This window comes from Pollachius pollachius, assembly GCF_949987615.1.
Source record: "Pollachius pollachius genome assembly, chromosome: 19".
Taxonomy (NCBI): domain Eukaryota; kingdom Metazoa; phylum Chordata; class Actinopteri; order Gadiformes; family Gadidae; genus Pollachius; species Pollachius pollachius.
In genome coordinates this window covers 15,906,103-15,926,921 of record NC_136952.1, presented here as the reverse complement: position 1 = coordinate 15,926,921, position 20,819 = coordinate 15,906,103, and the positions used below count along the sequence as shown (strand labels likewise).

The 20,819-nt window shown below is 47.8% G+C and overlaps 1 protein-coding gene across 1 annotated transcript in view; it reads right to left on the bottom strand.

Annotated features, from left to right (window-relative positions):
* dnmbp (dynamin binding protein) overlaps positions 1 to 20,819 on the bottom strand; it is a 43,096-nt gene that overhangs the window by 11,837 nt on the left and 10,440 nt on the right. Inside the window, 3 exon segments of the mRNA XM_079757041.1 lie at positions 16,758 to 17,280; positions 17,282 to 19,170; positions 20,528 to 20,650. Coding sequence (XP_079613167.1) covers positions 16,758 to 17,280; positions 17,282 to 19,170; positions 20,528 to 20,650 — 2,535 coding nt within the window.

The window sequence follows — 20,819 nt, the reverse complement described above, 5'->3', positions numbered from 1 at the left end:
CTGCAGGACGTCTGTCTGAATAGGCGGGGGGCCAGACGCATATGCCAAAGCAAATAAAACATTATCTTGAAGATTCATGTGGTTCCCAGGCTACAAAACTGAGGTTTGACGCCTGAAAGGAAATTATTTCCACAGGCAAATAAACTAGAGAAAATTTGAATAAATATATTCAGCCCCCTTATGAAGAGGAACAATCTTATCAAGAGAAACAAATGACAACGTAGAGAGAGAGAGAGCAATAGAAACCAAGGTGTGACACACACCGGGCTTAATGGCAGCAATGGATACGAGAGAGCGATCAAGAAAGTCTTAAAGGAGAGGAGGATCAGACCTGAATGGAGAGATAGGAGAGAGGGATAGAGAATAGGGAAGCAGAGGGGAGACATGGAAAGGTAAAGAGAGAGACCAACACAGAAGAATGTGGGGGAAAACGGGGAATCCAGGTTCAATCCAACGCTCCCATCCCCCCCTTCCAAACCACTCCTCCTCCTCCCATTCTTTCTCCTGGTCTTGCCTGCCTGGCATTTGATCTATGTTCTCACTATCGTTGGGCCAGGCCTGATCTTGGCTGTGCGACAAGTGTGTGTGCTGTGTTTGTGTGACCGGTGTGTGTTGGTTGTACACGCACCACTGCCTCGTCTCAATGAGGCCTTAAAGTGGAGTGGACTGTGGCTTGTTGTCTCTCGGGACACAATGTCCCGGGAAAGAGAGGACAGACCTTTTGGCTCCCAGGGGCCCGAGGGACAACACAAGGGGCCAAGCCAGGGGGACGAGCCAGGGGGACGCGCCGCCCAACTAGTCTTCACGCCACTGTTCTATTCCCTAGCATCGCCGCCCCTGAAAAAGTGCCCGATAGTAGGCTACATAAAGTAACTGTGAATTAATGTGACTATCATTGTAAGCACAAACAGAGGATCATGGGCATCAGGGCCATATATGTAGTAATAAAACAACTGGTATGACGTTATGGTAGGTAATACCGACTATGTTTGTTGATCTGCTTCTTTCAAAACATATCACAATGGTGCTGCAGCGCGCCGCTTCCTATTGGTGCTAGGGGCGGCAATTGACGCGAGTGAAATGCGCACCGATGCGCTTCGGCGCCGGTGTGTGGCCGGCTTAAGGAGAAACCGAGAAAGAGAGGGAGAGAAAATGAGAGAATACTAAAAAGGAGGAGAAAGGGTGAGAGAAATATAAATAAATGCGAAAGAGGAGAGAGACAGTAGACAGTAGCGGCGCGGTAGTGATTTATGTGGGTGTTGGGTAGTACGTAGAGGCAAGAGGCAGTTGGTGATGGTGGAGAAGAAGGGGAAATGCCACTAAACTGGTTCAAATTGTTAATTAATAAAGTGGTGTCTGGTAGACCTCAATTATAAAAAAACATCTCATAAAAGATTATCTAGCCATTAGTCATATCCGGAGTTTGGACTAGCGCTGCTCTAAGGAGCATAAATGAGCCCTATATTTAGACAGTAGATGCTTTATCTAGACAACAAGTCCACTGGTAATCCACATAAACATAGACCTGCGTCTCACCACGGGAGCAACCCGAGCCTTCTTCTGATGACTATACCCATGATGCATCAGAAACAGTTATGTTTAAGTATTAGGTGAGAGACGTTGACGACTAGGTTAGAGATGGTTTGGTTTAGATATTACGTCAGAGATGCCAAGATTAGGTTGGAGATGGTTGTGTTAAGGACTGTATAAAATTATTGAGGTTCAAGATTAGGTTACAGATGGTGATGTTTAGGTATTAGGGTATAGATGGTAATGGTAAAGTGTAAGGTTAGGGATTTTCAGTTTAGATATTAGGTTAGAGATTGAGTTAGTGTCAGTTAGGGGTTGGAGATGGTAAAATGAAAGGTTTGGTGAATGTGTGATAAATATCAATAATATGTGAATCCTTCCCCTCTCATCAAAACATGACCGCATGCAATGGTATTTAAGTCAAGAGTAACACACACAAACACACACAAAACAATCCTTGGTTTTAATTGGATTCCATTCACTCATTCATTCCCACATTTAATCAAAAACACACATGCACAGACACACACAAGCACACACACGTCCCACGCTCTACTTCTCATGTTTGATTGCAATTGTTATTTCCCCTCCTCTGAAAGCCAACACAGGGTTTTGACCTAATTTCTGAAATTCCATTTTTTGTTTTCTGTAACAATTAGAGATATTTTGTAGACAAAAGATATGCTTGAAGCAAAACAAAGTATGGTTTTTGAACTTAATTCTACAGAAAATGGATATCAGTTGTGCAAAACCCTATTAGTATATTATAGAACAAATTATTTTGTTTTACTCAATGGAAATTCTTAAAGAGGATCTGTTACAGTACATGGGCAGCCATGTACTGGCAGGCTGTACTATTCAGCCACAATGCATGCCTACACAGACTGACTGTGTGTTAGACAAATTTCCAGTGTGGCAGCGATTATATTGACGCCAACTATTAATTCGTCATAGCATTCTGCTCACGTTTCATATGTTTACAATGTGGGTGTGGAACACAATTCACAATGCATTCAGGTGTGTTTGGCTGTAGTTCAGGTGGAGTCACACACACACAAACACACACACCCTTAACTCAATGCCCGGGATTAATAAACCACAAATCTTATCTTTTCAAGGATTTGGGAGACACAACTATGACTGAACATAAAAAATTGTAATAAAGTATTAGGTGACCACTTCCTCCTGACAGGCTGTCCTGTATTGTCACTGAATAAGGATGACATTTTTTTTGTTATCCAATCATTTTATTGTGGTGGTGTTTACCACAGGCTGATAGACATGGAGCTGACCCGATGGACCAACAAAAAACTACAAAACTAAACAATGACTATAATAATCAATATCCGTTCATCTATCATTATCTCCTCTAACATTGTCAAGAAATAGATCAACGTGATCATACTTAGCAGGACTACATCTTATCACCATGTTGCCCACAAACCTTCATGAAAATGTAATTATAGGTGGTCTGGGGACAGTGGAATTAGAAGAGGTATGTAATACAGACAATGATTAGCAAAGGACCAACATTCAGAAGATGACCCAGATCTCTTTCACACAACAAACACACAATTAATAACGCTATGTGACTTGAGAGCAAGTGCTACTGTGCTACTGAGGTACAAAGTGTTGACCAACTTTATTCCACTTTGGAATACTTCAATATAATTTGCATTGTTGAATGAGTGCAAGGTCTGCATGGCAAAGTCTGCATCAAGTTATTCTTGTGTACTGCATATCATATGATGCAGATATGATCCAGATATCAAACAGGACCCATATACTCATGTTTTTCCTTCTATGTTTACATTGTTCTAGAAGGTGAACCTGAGCATGTACTCATTTACTGGCATACCTGGAGTGGTCAGAGCATTCTGGATATAAAGTGTGTAAGTAAGACCAGTAAGCATCTCCACCATTAAAACCAACACAGTTTGGCATATGGAATTTATTGGAGGTAGAAAGTTATTGCTATAAGTATAAAGTAAGCTCTATTTCAATATTTTATTTTCTAACCAGAACTTAGCAATTCAGAAACAATGCCAATTAAATATCATAATCAGGAAGGACAAATAGTTTAGCAGAAGCTGCACAAAGTTAATGCCGAAAGCCTGTGAGTAGAAATATAAAATGTGTGTATTTCTTTCTCATGAGATAACTTTTTTGTTACAATAATAGACCAAACGGAAGGGTTCGGACAAATAAACACTGCAGTTGGGCAGACAATCTATATAGAGGATTATCGGTATTACAGTTTAAACAAACAGCCCCAACTCTTCCTCTGCTTCAGTGGAGATGTGTGCTGGTCGACTGTAGAAAGCTGCTGTACGGCTGATGGCCACATACTGCAGCCTAACATGTTGCAAAACCAATAAATCTGTTCTCATATTCAACTTTTCAGTAAAACCTAAAAATGTATGGACATGTAATTTATATACTCCAGATATCCGAGTACAAAGTAACTGAAAACACTGCCATACCTTACACTGAGCAGCCACAGAATAAAGCTGTATCTCAAGAGGCCCACAACTTTTCATTCAGTCACAGCACAGACTTTGTACCAGCCCAAATCCACAATGCATTAAGCACAACAAAAACATGACACATGCATGCATAAACACTAACAACCTGACAGGACACAAATATGAATACCGAGCCAAACTCATACTAGCTGAAGGTTCAATTTGAAGTAAAAGAAAATGGAAAAAAGTGGAAGGTAAAAGAAATACAATGTAACACATTGACTACATGTGCACACACGCAAAGTAAAACAGACACACAAGGTAACACAAAAGTGGCAAAGTAAAACAACACGGACATGCCTGCTACTTAATTCTACCCACCTGCTGTAATGTCGACACTCCAATAAGAGAAGGAAGCAAGTGCACGCATGCACACACACACACACACACACACACACACACACACACACACACGCTCGACGTGCACGCTCACACAGCGTTTCAGTCAAGGAGAGCCCCTCTCGGACAGTTCATTGTCAACATCTCTTCCCCTCGCCTCTCCGTCTGCGTATCCCTCTAACGCACAGACTCCCTCCCACGGCCGCGATTAGCATGACAATGAATGGGAACCCCCATGATTACACATGGACACACATTCAGGAGTGGATGGACCTTCGCGGTGGATGCACAAAACCGGAGCAGGAGTCTCCACTCGGGAACTGGACTCTCAATTCCAATCCGATCCAACCATCCGGGGCCAACAGGTGTCTACTAGCTGAGCCCTGATTGGTGTTCATGTTGTTAACTTGTTGATGCTAGCCACTGACTGATGGCTTAAAAATATCAAGTTCCCTAATTGGTTGCTAAAAATGACTTTGGTTAAGCGTTTCTCACTTTAGTTTGAAACGTTTCTTGTTTTAGATTTCTGTTGGCAAATCCTACATTTCGATTGCCCATTAATCTCATGTTTAAGATGGGCAAAGTGCTGCATTTTGGGAGCCCGGTCTACTCTGGACAATCCAGTCCATTTTTGCCAATACCAAGTTTCTCCCCCACAAGCTGCACTCAATCACCATAACGACCTGCATGGATGAAGTTTCCATGCAGGTGGAAATGCAGGAAGAGTACTAAAAACTCTTCCTGTTTTTAGTACTAGTAGTAGTTGGACATTTTAATGTCATGTAAAAAATTAAGTCACTTCAAACAGCATTCATTTATTTCTATTTGTGGTTTCTCATTACTTATCACAAAAACACACCAGCCGTAAAAAGTTAGCTCTGAGATTAGCAACGAGGTCAGAATCAATCTAAGCTGGGTGTGTGTGTATGTGTGTGCACGCCACAGTTTCAAAGTTCACAGAAGAATGTGCGGTTGCCCCGGCAACTCCTGTCCTAGGGGAGAGGGTGGGGGGGGGAGGCTGAAGTGATTACATGGGCCGTGCGCGTATGTGCGTGCACGTATGTGTGTGTGTGTGTGTGTTCAGCTGTGGTGTAAATCTGGCCGTAAATGTGTTGACACAGGCGCAGTCGCCAAGGTAGTGTGTGGGAATGCTGAATATAATGGTTGAAACAAGACAGTCTAATCAGAAAAGGTTAAGAACAGCAAAGATGTTAAACACAACGCTGGAATAATCCATAATCTATAACAAAAAAAACGGTTGACTAGAATACATCAAAAACTAAAAAAAAACATGTATGTTATATCTTTAAACCCCTTTAACCTTGAGTAACGTAATGTAGCAGCCGCTTACTTTTTTAAAAGCTTCCCCCCCCCCATTGCTGTGTCCTCCTAGTTACCCCTGGAGGTCAAGGGTCCGACATTCCAGGTCCTAGTCAGATATCACCGTTGACTGTGTGTGTTGTCATTAGATACACCACCACTAGATACACTGGCATCAGCCTTCACCCCCAACACAGATCACGTGACTACATTCAATCATCAAGTCACCTCCCCCACACCACCAACACCTATCAAACAACTGATACTCAATCACATGACACACGTGTTGAATACATTCTGCTTTTTCCGATCAACAGTTTTGAGAGAATTATTCATTTTATAAAATGAAATCCAAAACAACGTGAAGTGCTGACAGATGAAGTAGGGGCTCTTGTGAGTGCAACAACCTTGACATCATATCAACTATTCAACAAGCCCTGTGTTTCAACTTTAAGCACTACTCCACCTCAATATCTACTGGTTGAAGGGTTTTCTCAACCTTTTATCAAAATGGATGCCATTTAATTCCATGTAGATTGAGATCAGAAGCATCTCATTCATGAGCAAAATGTAAACAACACATAACAAACTGGTTGGGTGGTGTTGAAGTGGAGGGAGAATTAATGAGGGTATCTTCAGCACAATTCTATGAACAGGAATGTTCTGGATAATCAGAGGTTTTGCATATGTGTAGGGTGGAGTGTGAACTAAAGTGCAGAAGCCATTTAAAAACACAGCCACCACCACTACCGCCTCCCGAGTTTTACCTTGAACCCTGAACACAAAGGAGTAAAGAGGTTGAGATGAAAACAGTAGGCGTTGCTTTAAATGAAAACAACCTCAAAGTCCTTAGGAGCCATTCAGCCTTTCACATCGTTCCTTCTGTGGGAGGAATTCTGCCTTCAGTTCCCCCAGCCGGCTAGCGTCTGGAGCCAAGATGGCCGCCAGGTGAATCAGGCCAGTGGTACCTTGAACCCTGGTACCTTGAACCCTTGAACCCGTATACCAGGAACAGCATCACGTAGAAGGCTCAATTATAATGGGAAGTCATTTAAAGTGAGTGATACCACTCAAACCTCCCAGGAAGCGACAAAGACCTATTCTACAAAACGCACAAGCCCTTCTTAAGTATCGTTAAGGTCTTTATCACAACAATAAGATAAGCTTGTTTCCAAGTACCGGTTTCGCTCACCAAAAAATATTTAGCTGTGTGTTCCCAAGACTCCTACAGAGTTTGTGAGGAAAGGAGTTTTTGATTTTGGCACCCTCTTCATGGAAAATTATCCAGTAATGTTTTAAATTATAGGAACTATGATTGACGACAACCATAATGTCAACCATAATGACGACCATAACCATACTTAAAGCTTTCCTCCTATAATTAGTTTGATTTGATGTGAAATCAGAATATTTTTAAACATTCCAGGTAATCTCATCCTAAAGAGTTGAATCGTCTAGTACTATGCTAAGATATGTGCTGAGCCTCATAAAATTTTCATTTTAAAAAGCTCAAAATTGCTTTCATCAACATAAAAAAAAAAAAGATTTTGTTTTGTTACGGCCTCAAAAGTGAAAACTGTCTCGTTAAGTGGATCCCCAGGTCCCCCCACAAAGTGACAATGGTAAGAAGGGCTTGCTGTAAGCCAATCAGGTTGCAGTACAAGTGTTAATGAGGGGGGGTGGGGAGGGGCGGAGCCTGGTGAAGATGTCAAGACGGTCGAAGGAAGGTTTTTGACCTACATTCGACTGACCCGTTAAATCCACCTACCAAACAACCTATGTAGGGCCCTTTCCTCGTAGCTCAACCGGAAACTTAACGCCCTGAAACACCAAACCAACGTCAAAGATCTAGCCTAATGCCGACTGTTTGGTCTCCGGTGTCTCAGCCAAAAAGTTGCACTTTTTGGCTGAGACTACAGCCAATGGCCAAAGAACCAAGGATAGATACAAACATGAACCTGAAGACACCTGAAAAATGAAGCTACCATTTCACACCATTCTCGCTCAGACAGTTTCATAATGTAGCTAGTTAAAATCGAGAATGTGTAAACAAAGAACTTGTTTTCTGTTCTTGTGCATTGATTCGCTCTAGCTGATCAGCCAATCACAGTGATTTTGCTCATTCTCGATTCAACATTCTGAATCGTCTGAAAAACCACAGACAAGGGCAGACTTTTGCCAACGGTTCGGGAGACACCGAAAAAACTAGGGCCCGAAATTGTCGGAGTTGTCAGGGCCTTTAGACCCCCAATGATTCGTGTGATGATTCATTAAAAACATGCCTTGCATTATGATGACGTATAGTCTACACTCAAGATAAGATAACACTTGATTCATTTGGGTGAGTTAGTGTAGGAGCATGGAGAAGGCTTGGGCTACTTGCTTTATCTAGCATGCATATGGGTTGGGCTGGGAATATTGTTGGGGATCGAACCCAGTTCTATTTCGGTTGGGAGTCGAGCATCCTATTCACTACTGGACTATCCTGCAAATCAACTAGGTCCAAAAGATGCTACTGAGCAACAATCATATCGAATCCTCGGCCAAATACTCCCTGCTTTGACCCTTGAATCAGCCCTGATGTCTGATATGTGATCTTAAACCCTACATCTTGATGGAAAATGCTGTGGACCCAGTTAGTCCTTACTTTCCACACACCGTCCTTTAGAGGACTTGCCCAACAACCTCCTAACAGTCTTTGTTCTTTACCAATCTAATCAGGTAGATAAACGGCATGACTCTTTGACTCTGATTAACTTTAACCGAGGCCGTCTGACCTTGGGGCACAGACGAACAATAGCACCCAAGACCCTGCGGTCCACCCTGACATCATTACATTAAACCTGTAAACCCAATCAGCAGCAGGACCAGACAGACATGGGTCTGCACCGCCACCTTGGTCTGAAACCCTGACCCAGCTGAAACAAACCCCCTCTAACAGGATTAACTGGATGACAACACACCGTGTGTGTGTGTGTGCGTGCGTGTGTGTGTGTGTGTTTGATTTAAGAAAGAAATGGCGTCATCCTTCCTTCTGATAAGCTCCCTTTACGGAGCCTTCACAAACGCACAAACGCACAAACACACACACACACAGGTCTAGTATGTCAGTGCGGGAGTCATGGCAGTGCTGGCTACAGCCTGGCACCAGACAGACCACCCCCCCCTGCATGCTGACTCTCAGGATTATAGAGGGGGGTCAATATGGCTAGTGTGTTGGGGACCTACCGTGTGTGTGCGTATGTGCATGTGCGTGTGCTTGAGTGTGTGAGAGAGATTTGGGGGCTTGAGGGGCACCACCTGCTTCTGCTCAAACAATGAACTCCTGGTGAGGACACACACACACACACGCACACAGAGTCAAGTTCTCCATTATCGGTTTGGGACGACTAGGGGTTTCTCTGTGTCGTCTTCCATTTCAATCTGAAACAACCACGATTTAATATCCTCCAAATACTTTGAATCTTGGGGTTACTCCATTTAAAATACACTACAGTGTCTTGGTCTCCAAAGAAATGTTCATGAAATGGCCAACACATGCAACTGAAATGGCAAGTTGCATATAAAACACACACGCATACACACAGATACACAGATACACACACACACACACACACACAAAGTGTTATTTTATCAAGTTCCATCATGACTGTGTTCCATGGCAACATTACACAACTATCTCCAGTGTTTCCCACGGCGATGTCAGTAAGCGGCAGTGAGTGACAAACCCTGACATGTCTCTTGGCGTTTGGACAAGAAACACCGCTACTATGCTGCTCAAGGAGGAGTGCCGGTAAGGACAGCCATACTTATGCCAACTACAATGTATTCACTCTCTGCTGCTGTGGGTGAACCACAGCAACAGAGAGTGAATACATTGACGGTATAGGCGGCAACCAAGGATCAAATCCAGGACCTTTGGGTGTGGAGTTGAAAATCCAACCTAGACCTCCATCCTGCCCCTGCAAAATCACTCCCAACTCAACACAAGGATTAATGAAAGGTTGACGGTGCCTTGCTTAACAGCACCTTTACTAGGTGACACCGTCAAATCGATGGTATTATCATAAGGAAATGTTGATATACATAAAATATTGTGTAAATGTCTTTCTGGGATACAGAGCCAAATTGTGATTGGACAAAGTCACAAAGCTAGGACAATTCAACAGTATCTTTTTACCATAACACTACCCATCTAACAGACATACACCTGTAGTTGAGGGGACTTGTGTCAACATCCTCTGTACAAAGAACGCCGCAAGTTAGAGAACCTGTTAAGATTCTGCTTACTGTAGGAGAGAGAGAGAGAGAGAGAGAGAGAGAGAGAGAGAGAGAGAGAGAGAGAGAGAGAATGAGGGAGGGAGAGAGGGAGGGAGGGAGGGAGGGAGAATGACAACAAAAAGCAGAGAACAGGCCAAACCAGCTTGGCAGGTCTCTGACAAATACCTCTAAATTCACCTCCAACTTCCTGAGAGCAAGGGCGATGCTGTCACATAGGAGCGCAAACCCACACGCACCGCACATGTACACACATGCATCCCAGAAAAACAGAAAGAGATTGAGATGGATTAACAGAAACCGAGACACACACACAGACACATAGACACACAGAGACACAGACACACAATCCTGGGAAGTGCAGGAGAGCCTTGCGACTCAGCACATTGGGCGTCCCCCCACCATTGATCGATGGTTTCTAGGCAGGCGTCCAGGGAGGGTGTCTAGGGAGGTGTCTCCATCACAAGTGACCTTCTGGAGGTCTTGAGGGGGAGTGGGAGTTACACCTCCTCACCATCCATTTGGTTGTGTCTGCCTTTTTACAACTGCCTGTCGATACTCATTCAGAGATAGACTAGGGTTCAGCCTTAAAAACATAAAACACACCCACACACACTAAGGAAGAGAGCCTTTCTTTGGTGTTAAGATGACAAATATATAAATAATCATGGATGGTTACCTGGCTTCTTCTTCCTGGTGGTGGCAAATTGAGAGTGCTTCATGGAGCTCGGAGCGGTCTTCCTGTAGAAGCTGTTCCGGTCAAGGGACCCCAGGTAAACAGGCTTGTGACCCCGCTTGCGTCCGCCGCCCCCGGAGCAGGACTCGTACCCGGTCTCGCGGTCCTCTTCGGCCCCGCGGCGGAACGTTTCCGGGTCTTCGAACAAGTGCAGCTCCCCGAGTTTCAGCTTCCGGTTCTGCTCCTCCACCCATCGCTCACAGTGCTTCGTCTTGCCGTCTTTTGGGGGTGGCTCCTCGTAACGGGTATCCTCAGACAGCGATCGCACCACCTGGAACCTTTCCCGGGCCCTGTCGTGTGGTAACGTCCCCGCGCTCTCGCCGCGCTCTCCGCTGTCGTACCGTCGCCTGTCGTCAACTGGCTGGTGGTCGTAGCGCCCCTGCCGTGAGGAATCGCTGCCACCTCGTCGGTCCTCAGCCCCCTCGAAGTCGTAGCGGTCCCTCGGGGAGTAGTCGTACCGGTCCCTCGGGGAGTAGTCGTACCGGCGATCGTAGCGATCCCTCGAAGAGTGGTCACGAGTGGGATTGATGTCGTCTTCGTAGCGGTCTCTCCTCCGTGTCCCTGGATGGTCGTCGCCCTTCCGGTCGTAGCCGTCCCGGTATCGCTCATCCCAGGCCGAATCGCTTTGGTCTCTTCCTGTGTAGAATGTTTCCTCGCCCACGCGGCCGTTTGCATCTCTATATTTCTTGTCTCTCCGGTCATAGTAGTCATCGGGATGACGGTCCATGGGTTTGCGGTCATCGTAGGCGTAGCGGTCGTCCTCTCTGCGTCGGTAGTGGTCCTGCTCCCTCTGGTCCACGTAATCCCTGTCCTTATACCGGTCCCCGTCCAGGCGCTCACGGTAATCGTCCCTGCGACCATCCTTTTCGTTGCAGTGGCTGTCCTCACGCCGTCGGTCGTATTCGCCGCGTTCCCTGGGGTCGTGTTTAACATACTTCCTGTCCTCGTAGTAATCCTGCTCTCTGTGATCATCGGAGTACCTCCGGTCCTCGTTGCGGCCCCGATAGCTGTACCGGTCCCTAGTGGCATCGGCATGCTCCAAGTCTCTAAGGACTCTATTATTGTCAGACTCGTAGCTCCTCTCTGTGGCCCAGTGGTCCTGTTTGTTGCGCTGGTACTGCCTCTCCTCCGCTGGCGCGTTGTACCTCTCCTGACCCCTTGGGTCCACGTGGTCATTGTTTTGCGGGGGCTCCCTGCTGCGGTCGTGGTAGTTGAGTTCCTCCGGGCCCTGGTAGAAACAGTGCTGCGCTTTGCTCATCCGCTCGGCTCTCCTCAGCCCCAGGTGGCCGTCCTCCGAGCCGGGGTGGTAATAAAGGTCCCGGCTTAGCGGTCGGAGGTCTTCGAAGGCCGGCTCCCCTGGGTTCTTGTACTCCAACCGGGGCTGGTGAGGGACCATCTCCTGTGGCCTCGTGTGCGCTTGGTTTGCCAAATGCACAGGCCAGGGAGCCGCCTGCATGTGCCCAGGAAGAGGTGGTGGTGCTGGTGGTCCTCCCACACCCACCATGGGCCCACCCGGACCAGAAACCATCCCACCATGGTGAACTGGATGACCAGGACCCATAAACATCATCTGTCCCTGAGGCTGCCCAGGAACTGCTCCGTATCCTGGGAAAGCAACCTGTTGATGCTGCTGCTGCTGCTGAACCTGGAGGTGGTGTAGTTGCTGGAGCTGCTGTAACCGCACCATCCTCTCATTCTCCTTGGCCCAGTCGGCGCCCCCCAGCTGCTCCACGCTCTTCCCCCTGCGCACCGGCTGGCCCCCGGGTCCGTAGCTCCAGTCTGCCCCCCCATACCCAGCAGGGTGTCCGAGAACCACCTGACCCTTCATGGCTGGCCGTTATCCCCAGTCAGCTCTCCTTGAAAACGCCGTCCTCTTTCTCTCCTTCTTTCTGTTTGTTTCTTCACAGTGGCTTCCTCCACCTTGTCTCCATAGTCCTTTTATTATTATTATTTCATTAGCCAGCGCTGTGCAGGGCCTTTCCTGCTCGACATATTGTTTTACTTTCTGCAAGTCTGTCAAACTGACAGACTATTTCTCCTCCGTCTCTCTCTCTCTCTCTCTCTCTCTCTCTCGTGCGCTCTCTCGGCTGCCTGAACAGGACTGACGAGGTCCACAGCGACTCCCAGCCAAATCCTGCCTGTTCCCTCCCCCCTCGGCTCACCCTATTCGCTGAGCCCCGTGCTGGGGGGAGGGGCTAGAGCTGCTGAAGGGGGCGGGGTCTCGTCTGGGCTTTAAGATTGAGTTGCGTCACGTGCCTGGTGGATTAGGAGAGTGGGGGCCCCTCCCTGTTTTGTAATTGGCCAGAACTACTGTTTGCAGGATAACAAAGTCTAGAGTTCAGTGGTGGTCTGTGACATGGGAAAGAGGGATCTGACCCCCGTGGCCAGACTCTGAAGGGGGGGGGGGGGGGGGGGTTTCCACCCAGGACAGAATCATTTCCTCTTCCTGTTTTGGTCAGGGTTTTTTTTCCAGGCTTCCCAAATGGCCCAAAAGTGATGGTTATTAACAGTCCCTTCCTTCTGGCTAAGGCGGATTTAAAAGTGTAAATATTTTGTCTTGTTATTTGAGACTGAAATGCTGGAGAATTACCCTTGGTGGAACTGAAAACCACTAAATGCCACAGGTGGTCATTGCTTTGGATATCAGAAAGATACTATTGTTGGAAATGTATATTCATTTCTGTAGAAAGTAGAAAACAAACAGACAATCATGTCTATGTGTGTCCTAGTTTGTGTGAAAGATACAGAAGAGAAAAAAGGGAACCAGGAAAAAAGGGAGGAAAAGGAAAACCAAAGACAGAACAAAATGAATAAAAAAAACACAGTGAAAAAAAATGTAAAAGGAAAAAAAGGAAAGCAAGAACCAGAGAAAGAGAGAATAAAAAAGAAAGAAAGGATCGACATAAGTACATGCTCGGTGATAGTATCATCCTTGCCCTGAGACACTTGTACCACATGTGCACATTTCAGCGTAGCCCCACCAAGAGAGCAGAGCCCTGAAGGAAGTGACAGATTACAGCGACCCAGTGCAGCGTAGCGCTGGTGGCTCCCCAGGCACAAAGCGCCTTTGTTAGGGGCCATCCCCGGGCCCTCGCCCTGGGCAGAGGAGCCATCTTCAGTGTGAGAAGAAAACATGAGCCTATTCATGAAGCCTGCAGGTCGCTCAGTGCCGCCCCCTGCTCTGTCTGCACAGAAATATCAGCTATTAAAGGGACAGTTTGATGCAGGGGAGGGGGGGGCACACACTTATTACAATCCATCCGCATAAACACACACTTGAGCAAACACGCACACATTAATCACGCACCCATTTTAAAACCCTGATGAGGCAGCGATGTTCCTGACCACTCATTTCCCTGATGGTTAACATTGCATTTTGTCAACAACTAATTCCTAGAATTCTGTCAAAATTTAGCACAATACAATCTTATGGGACGGAAAAAACATGTATATAAGAACATCGATCTATTTTAAAGGGGCTTTAAAGTGTGACATCTTGTGATATGCATCACTGCAGTCTATTGTAGCGAATGTGTTCCTCATCAAACCAGATTGGGGTTATCTTTTCACACACTCACATTTTAAGTACTAAATTCCAGGGCTGGTTCAATCGAATCCAAATTCCTTAATGTAATGCCAGACATTGTTTCTTATCTACTCACCAACCAATCAACCTCTCACCTTTGCAACACAACATGACCGAAACCCTACAGTGTGTACTTAGTGTGCACGTGTGTGTTTGTGTGCCAACCTTGCATGTCTAATGTGAATACTGTGCAAGCTGTCTCGTGTTCAAGCAGAGTTCGTAATCGTGTTTTGTGTGTCTATTTGTGATTCTCCGTTTCGAGAACACTTTTCATATCCCCAAAACATTATAATCTAACTAAATTTCAAGCAGGTAAATGAAAGGTAGAAAGGCTTTATGTATTCATGTTTATAATTATCGAAAAGACAATCCTGGGTCACTCAATGAATAGTAGGTTGAATTAACTTTTTTTTTTTCACTACTTTTTCACCATCACTACCTGTCTTTCAACTTTTCTTACTATGTCTTCACTTTTGTCATGGGTATGCTACTGGAAAGCTTGGCTTTCCATCCGGATTAATAAAGTCTTTATGTTGATCTAATGGTCGATTTGAACTAGCTTTAAAACTTTATGGTCTATGCGTCTTCAGGGTGTCGTGAGGACTTTGGATCCGTCCCCTGGTGGACTGAGTGGGACGGACCTCGTGGAGTTTCGGCCCTGGAACAATAAACAGCCCATTGTCTCTGACACTTCACACTACTGATCCACGCCCCGAAAGAACATAGCAACAACACACGAAGCCATTCCTCAGATACAAGTAGAGAGAGAATGTAAACAGAGAGAGAGGAGTAGAGAGAGAAAGAGAGGGGTAGAGAAACATATATAGAGAGAGAGAGGTGTGGAGAGAGAAAGAGAGGGGTAGAGAAACATAGAGAGAGAAGTGTGGAAAGAGAAAGGGGGCATAGAAGAGAGTGAGAGAGAAAGAAAGAGGAACCACTGAAATTGACACACAACCAAACACACATGTCCATACACACACGAGTGTGTATGGGTATGTGTGTGTGGTTGTGTGTCAATTTCAGTCCACCAAATAAAAATAACTATGATGAAACAAATGAACTATGATTAAAGGAGACATATTATACCACCAGGTGATTTTCAAGCCAAAACGGCTTGTAAGGCTAATCACACTCACACCTGGTGGTGTAATATGTCTCCTTTAATCCACAGAATGTATGAATATTAAATCATATCATTATATTTTTTTGTCATTCTTTAATTTAATGTATTTTCTTTGTTCTAGTCTTTCTCCAAACTTTAATATTCAACCTTGTATTTGACTTTGACATTTGTATCTTATTTAATGCCCACAGACAGTGTCCTCACTCATGTCTTATACAGGACTCGAAAAGTCCTCCTGTTCAAATAAAGTATCAAAATAATAATGTGTTTATTCATTGAAAGAGTTTGAGTGATTTAAATGACTTGCAAGTTTGAAAACTGAAACCAAACCCCTTCCACATCACCAGCAACATCAAAAACACCAACCAAAGTCCAACGCATACGTTTACTAATTGCCACAACCTGCAAGGTCCTAATGGTAATTTTTAAGACCTGCTCATTTCCACTTCAATCACTGTGGGAAATGTAAACAACAAGAGAAAAGTGGTAGGCCTATATCTGATGGGCTTATCAGAATATCTAATGAGGGTATCAGATAGTGTGGGCAGGTTTAAAAAAGGCTTGGTTACCTGTTCTATTGTTTGGAGTAAATCTAAAGAAAGAATCAGAGAAACACCTGTACTTACAAAAGGTACACATTCTCACTTGAAGAGGAAACCTGATGAAGAAAATGAGAATAAATAATCACGCTAAAGCCGCCTAAAGTAGAGGAACGTGTTGGGAGCAAATTTAAATGTATATGCAAAAAATAAAATATATATAATAGAAACAAAAAAAAATCCAAAAAGTGGATATACGATCTTGTTTTATATATCCAAGACCTCTCATTTTGAGCTGTAGATCAAACCATTAAAATATAGACCTAGCAGTGTAGTGATTGACGTGTAAAACAAAAAAAGAAGGTATTCAACCATGAAAGTAGGTAGATATTTGAATCAGCTGCCTGCCATCTGGTTCATCACCAGCTGACGTGGATCTGACCTCCAGCATTTCAGATTTATAGTCCGAATTAAAGTGGACGGATCAAGAAACAGACGGACAAAGAGACAGACGGTCAGAAAGAATGACGGACAGACAGAATGACAGAGAGACATGCAGACAGACAGACAGAATGACATACAGAAAGACAGAATGACAGACAGACAGACAGACAGACAGAACGAAAGACAGACAGACTGAACGTCAGAATGACCAGACAGACAGACAGACAGACACGCAGACAGACAGAGGGAGAGATAAACAAGAATACACCCGGCCAGACGGTGCCGGAGACAGACAGGTCTCTGAGCGGTTGGGCAGAGACAGACAGACAGGTCCTACCTTGCAGCTGCTGCAGCTCCAGTGTGAGGGTCTCCAGGGTGTAGTTGCAGAACTCCAGGTTCTCCATGGCCTGCAGACGGGCCTCTTCCTCCTCCTCCCTGTCCTCCTCTCCCCTCTCCTCCTCCTCCTCCTCCTCCTCCAGCATGGCGCGCAGCTCGGCGGCCGTGTGCGCGTACTCCTCCATGTCGCGCTCCACCTCCTGTATCCGTAGCAACAGGCGGTACTCCTCCTGGGCCTGCTCCTCCGCCTCCAGCCGCTCCTCCTCCCTCCGCCTCTCCTCCTTCTCCACCTCCTCCGCCTGCCTCTCCAGCTCCCTCTCCGCTTCCTGCCGTCGCCGTTCCACTTCCTGTCCGTGGCGTTCCGCCTGCTCGCGCTGGAGCGCCGCCAGGTCTCCGAACTCGCCGCCTTCCTCCGCCGCCGACGGCGTGGCCTCCGGCTCGGGGTCGTAGAATAAGTGGGTGTGGCTGGCGGGGGGGCGGGGCGCCCGGTGCCTGGGGGCTAGGGTGGGGGCCCGGGGGGGGGGGGCGCGCCGGCCTGTACGCGGCCGGGGCCGGCGGGCGGAGGGTCCGGGGGCGGGGCGGCGGCGGGCGCAGCGACCTGCCTCCCTCCCCTAGCGACGACGCGAGCAACGACAACGCCGACGAGGACGAGGAGAAGAAGCCGCGGGGCGGGGAGGGGCCGGGGGCGGGGCCGGGGGCAGAGCCCCGCGTGATGTCGCCCTCGGTGCCGTAGTCCAGGATGGAGTAGTGGCGCGAGACGCGCGCTTGGTCGCCGAGGTCCTCGCCGTCGTGGTCCTCGTGGTCGCGGTCGTCGTCGGGGAACACCTCGGCGGGGTCCTCGTGGGCCGACGTCAGGCTCCTCTCGAACTCGAAGAGCTGCTGGGACAGCTTGGACTCCAGGTCCCCGGCCGAATCCACCAGGGCTTCCAGGGTGAGCGAGCCGGGCAGCCGGCCGCGGCCCGCGGGCCGCGGGGAGGGCGTGCGCCGCTCCGTCATGTCCACGTCGTTGATGCTCGAGTGGCGCGTCAGCTTCTTCTGCCGCCGGTTCTCCACGATGCGGATCAGCGCCTTGCCCAGGCCGGCACCCTTCCCGTTGCTGCCGGTGGTGGCGCCCTCTGCTGGCGGCCTCTGGTAGGCCTCCCTGTCCTGGGAGCGCCGGCGGCTGGGCAGCGTGAGGCTGTGGATGCGCTTGAGCTGCTGAAGTGGTGAAGGTGTGTGAGGCTTTAGAGAGCCTTTACCGTTAGCCGCCGCGGAGGAGCCAGTGGTGGTGGGGCCCATGCTAACATGCCGTCTGTTGCCTAGCGACGGCGGGCTAGGCCGCGGCGGCAGCCTGGGTCTGGACGGCGGAGCGGACCGGGGTCTCCTGGGTCCTGGCTGGGCCGGGGCGGCCGGCGGGGGGGGCTGCCGCTGGGGCGCTAGCTGTGTGCTAGCCCGCGTGCTAGGCCCGGCGCTAGCGCGGCTAGCGTCTTCCTGTGTGCTCCTCTTCTCCGCCAGCTCAAAGTAGTCCAGGTCCCACACCGTGTGGTCCTCGTACGTCGTCCAATCAGAGCCCTGCTCTGGCTCGCCGGGGAGTAACTGAGCGGCGATGTTCTCCTCCTCCTCCTCCTCTACGTGGGCGTCGGCCTCAACCGCTGTCGCGTGCCCGTTGTCCTCCATTTTAACAAAGCGGTGAGGGAACACGCCGCGGCGACCTTTGACCTCGCCCTCCAGCCAGCCGTCCTCCAGAGTGTTGACCACGCGGACGCGGTCGCCCACGTCAAAGTCCAGCTCCCCCGCTTCCATGGCGCGGAAGTCGTACAGCGCCACTCCATACACCCCCCCCTCCTCCACCTCCTCCTGCTCCTCCTCCACAAACTCCTCCTGCAGGTGCTCCTCTGCGGACATCACCTCATCGTCCTCCTCCTCCTCCTCCTCCTCCTCCTCCTCCTCCTCGTCCTCGTCCTCCGGCCCTTCGTACTCATCCCTCCCGTTGGGCCTCCGGTCGCGGTCGGTAAACTTCAGCTCTGGCCGGCGGTCCCCGAACTCGGGGGTGAGGGGGGACCGCAGCGGCCCCACAAGCTCCACAAAGCCCTCGGGAAAGACCCCCGTGTGCCCCCGCAGCTCCCCCCGGAACCAGCCCGGCTCGGGCACGCCTGTGATGACGATGAGGTCCCCCTGGCGGAAGTCCAGCTCCTCGTGGAGCTGTGCGTGGAGGCTCATGAGCGCCCGGGCCTGGCCCAGCGCGTGGGGGGGCAGGTCGGCCGCCTGGGCCAGGGCGCAGCGCTCCGACAGCAGCCTGGAGCTGGAGGACAGCTGGAGCTCCTTCAGGCAGGAGGAGGGCAGCAGCCCGCGGGCCCCCCAGGCGGAGCAGCCCCGCTGCCAGGGAGCGCCTAGGTCCAGAGTGGCGACCCCGGAGTCTGGGGCCACCACATCTCCTGGGGAGGACCCACAGGGGGAAGGCAGGGGGGGTTAGTGGTTAGGGGTGGTGGTCCCCTCCAGCTCAGTGTTGCAGCCCCACATGTATTGAGGACATTGGGTTTAGATGTCTGGACTTTAGATACTTTTTGTATGCATTTAAGTGAGTGCAAACTAAAATGCCACATACTACAGTCGAGGATGTAAGTTTGAATCATTGTTCTTCAATAATCTCTATCCTCCAAACTGGAGGATAGGGATTATTGAAGAACAATAATTGTAACTAACATCCTGGACTGTAGTATCCAACTGATTATAGTAGTTTGGTACTCCCTCCCTAAGTGTCAGTTTCCTTTGTTTTGTCTAAGTACACGTTCTGGTGTCAGGCTGCAGTGAGCAGCTACGGCGCTATTGGAAATTTGGGCTGTTTAGCCAAGAGGTCAAAGGGCAACATTCCAGAGCACCGTGGCTCCGCCTCCCCATTGTGTTCACTGACCGATATGGAACGTATAGTTATGACAGTCTCCATCTAAACTGTAGAACAAACAAATGTGTCCTTATCTCAGTATCTAAGCAGTATAGTTTTTGATGCCTGATTTGTTTTTTACACTGAATGAGAAATGTAAATTGTTCTTTATATGTGCCCTTTATTTACTCTAATTAATTATTATTCAATTTTATGTCAATGACACTAAAGTATGTTGGGAATGAAGCCTGATAATTTTTGTTCACACATATATGATATAGCCTTTAAGGCTTTCAAAACGTTACCAAAACGTGTGAGGTAATTAAAGTAACAAGACGTTGAAACAGAGAGATGTATAGCAATAGAATATCAGTGTAGCATTTTCATCCTAAAGCGGCTTCTGGTGACATCTAGTGGTCACTGTGTGTAGCGACTATCGCATATAAGAAGTCAACTCTGATGTTGTTGAAGATAATGGAAGGCAGTTATACCCAAACACACAATTACACTACACCACAAGACATCATATTTACCTGAGCACACTGACATTATACTCCTTCAAATAAGTAGCAGGAGGCAAGGTGAAAAAAACATGTAGCATTTAAATGACAATCACATGATTAGGCAAACATGACTAACGCATCATTCTAGTCTATTTTTGTTTATTAATAAGCACATTTATTTATTTGACTCTCCTTCAAAAGAGGAATGCAAATCTTTGTGCTCAGTTATTTGTATCGGAATTGCGCAGCCATCAGACATATTGCACAGCCAATAGCGTACAGTTATTTTAGTCGCCACTTACCAACAATAACATCCTAATCCAAAACATACAACTGTCATTAAAGTCTTCCCCATTGGTCACATGGATGGCGTCGGCGGTAGAGCGAGCATGCCTGTGTGTACCGTACCTCTCTTTAGAGCGAGCGTCCCGGGCTCGCTGGAGGTGAAGTCGTTGATGCACACATACAGTCTGTCCCCGGCCTTGGTGCTGGGTATGGCCACCGCCTCCACGAAGGTGCTGGGGAACTGGCCTGCAGGGGGCGCCGGGGCATTGAGCGTCGGACAGGTCAGGTCATGTGAGGTACTCTTCTGCCTTCATACCTTGTTATTTGAGGTCATGTAACGCTATGCCATGTCCTGTGGTCTTATGTCATTTTAGATCAACACCTGTAATGTCATGTAGATTTATGTGAATCATTT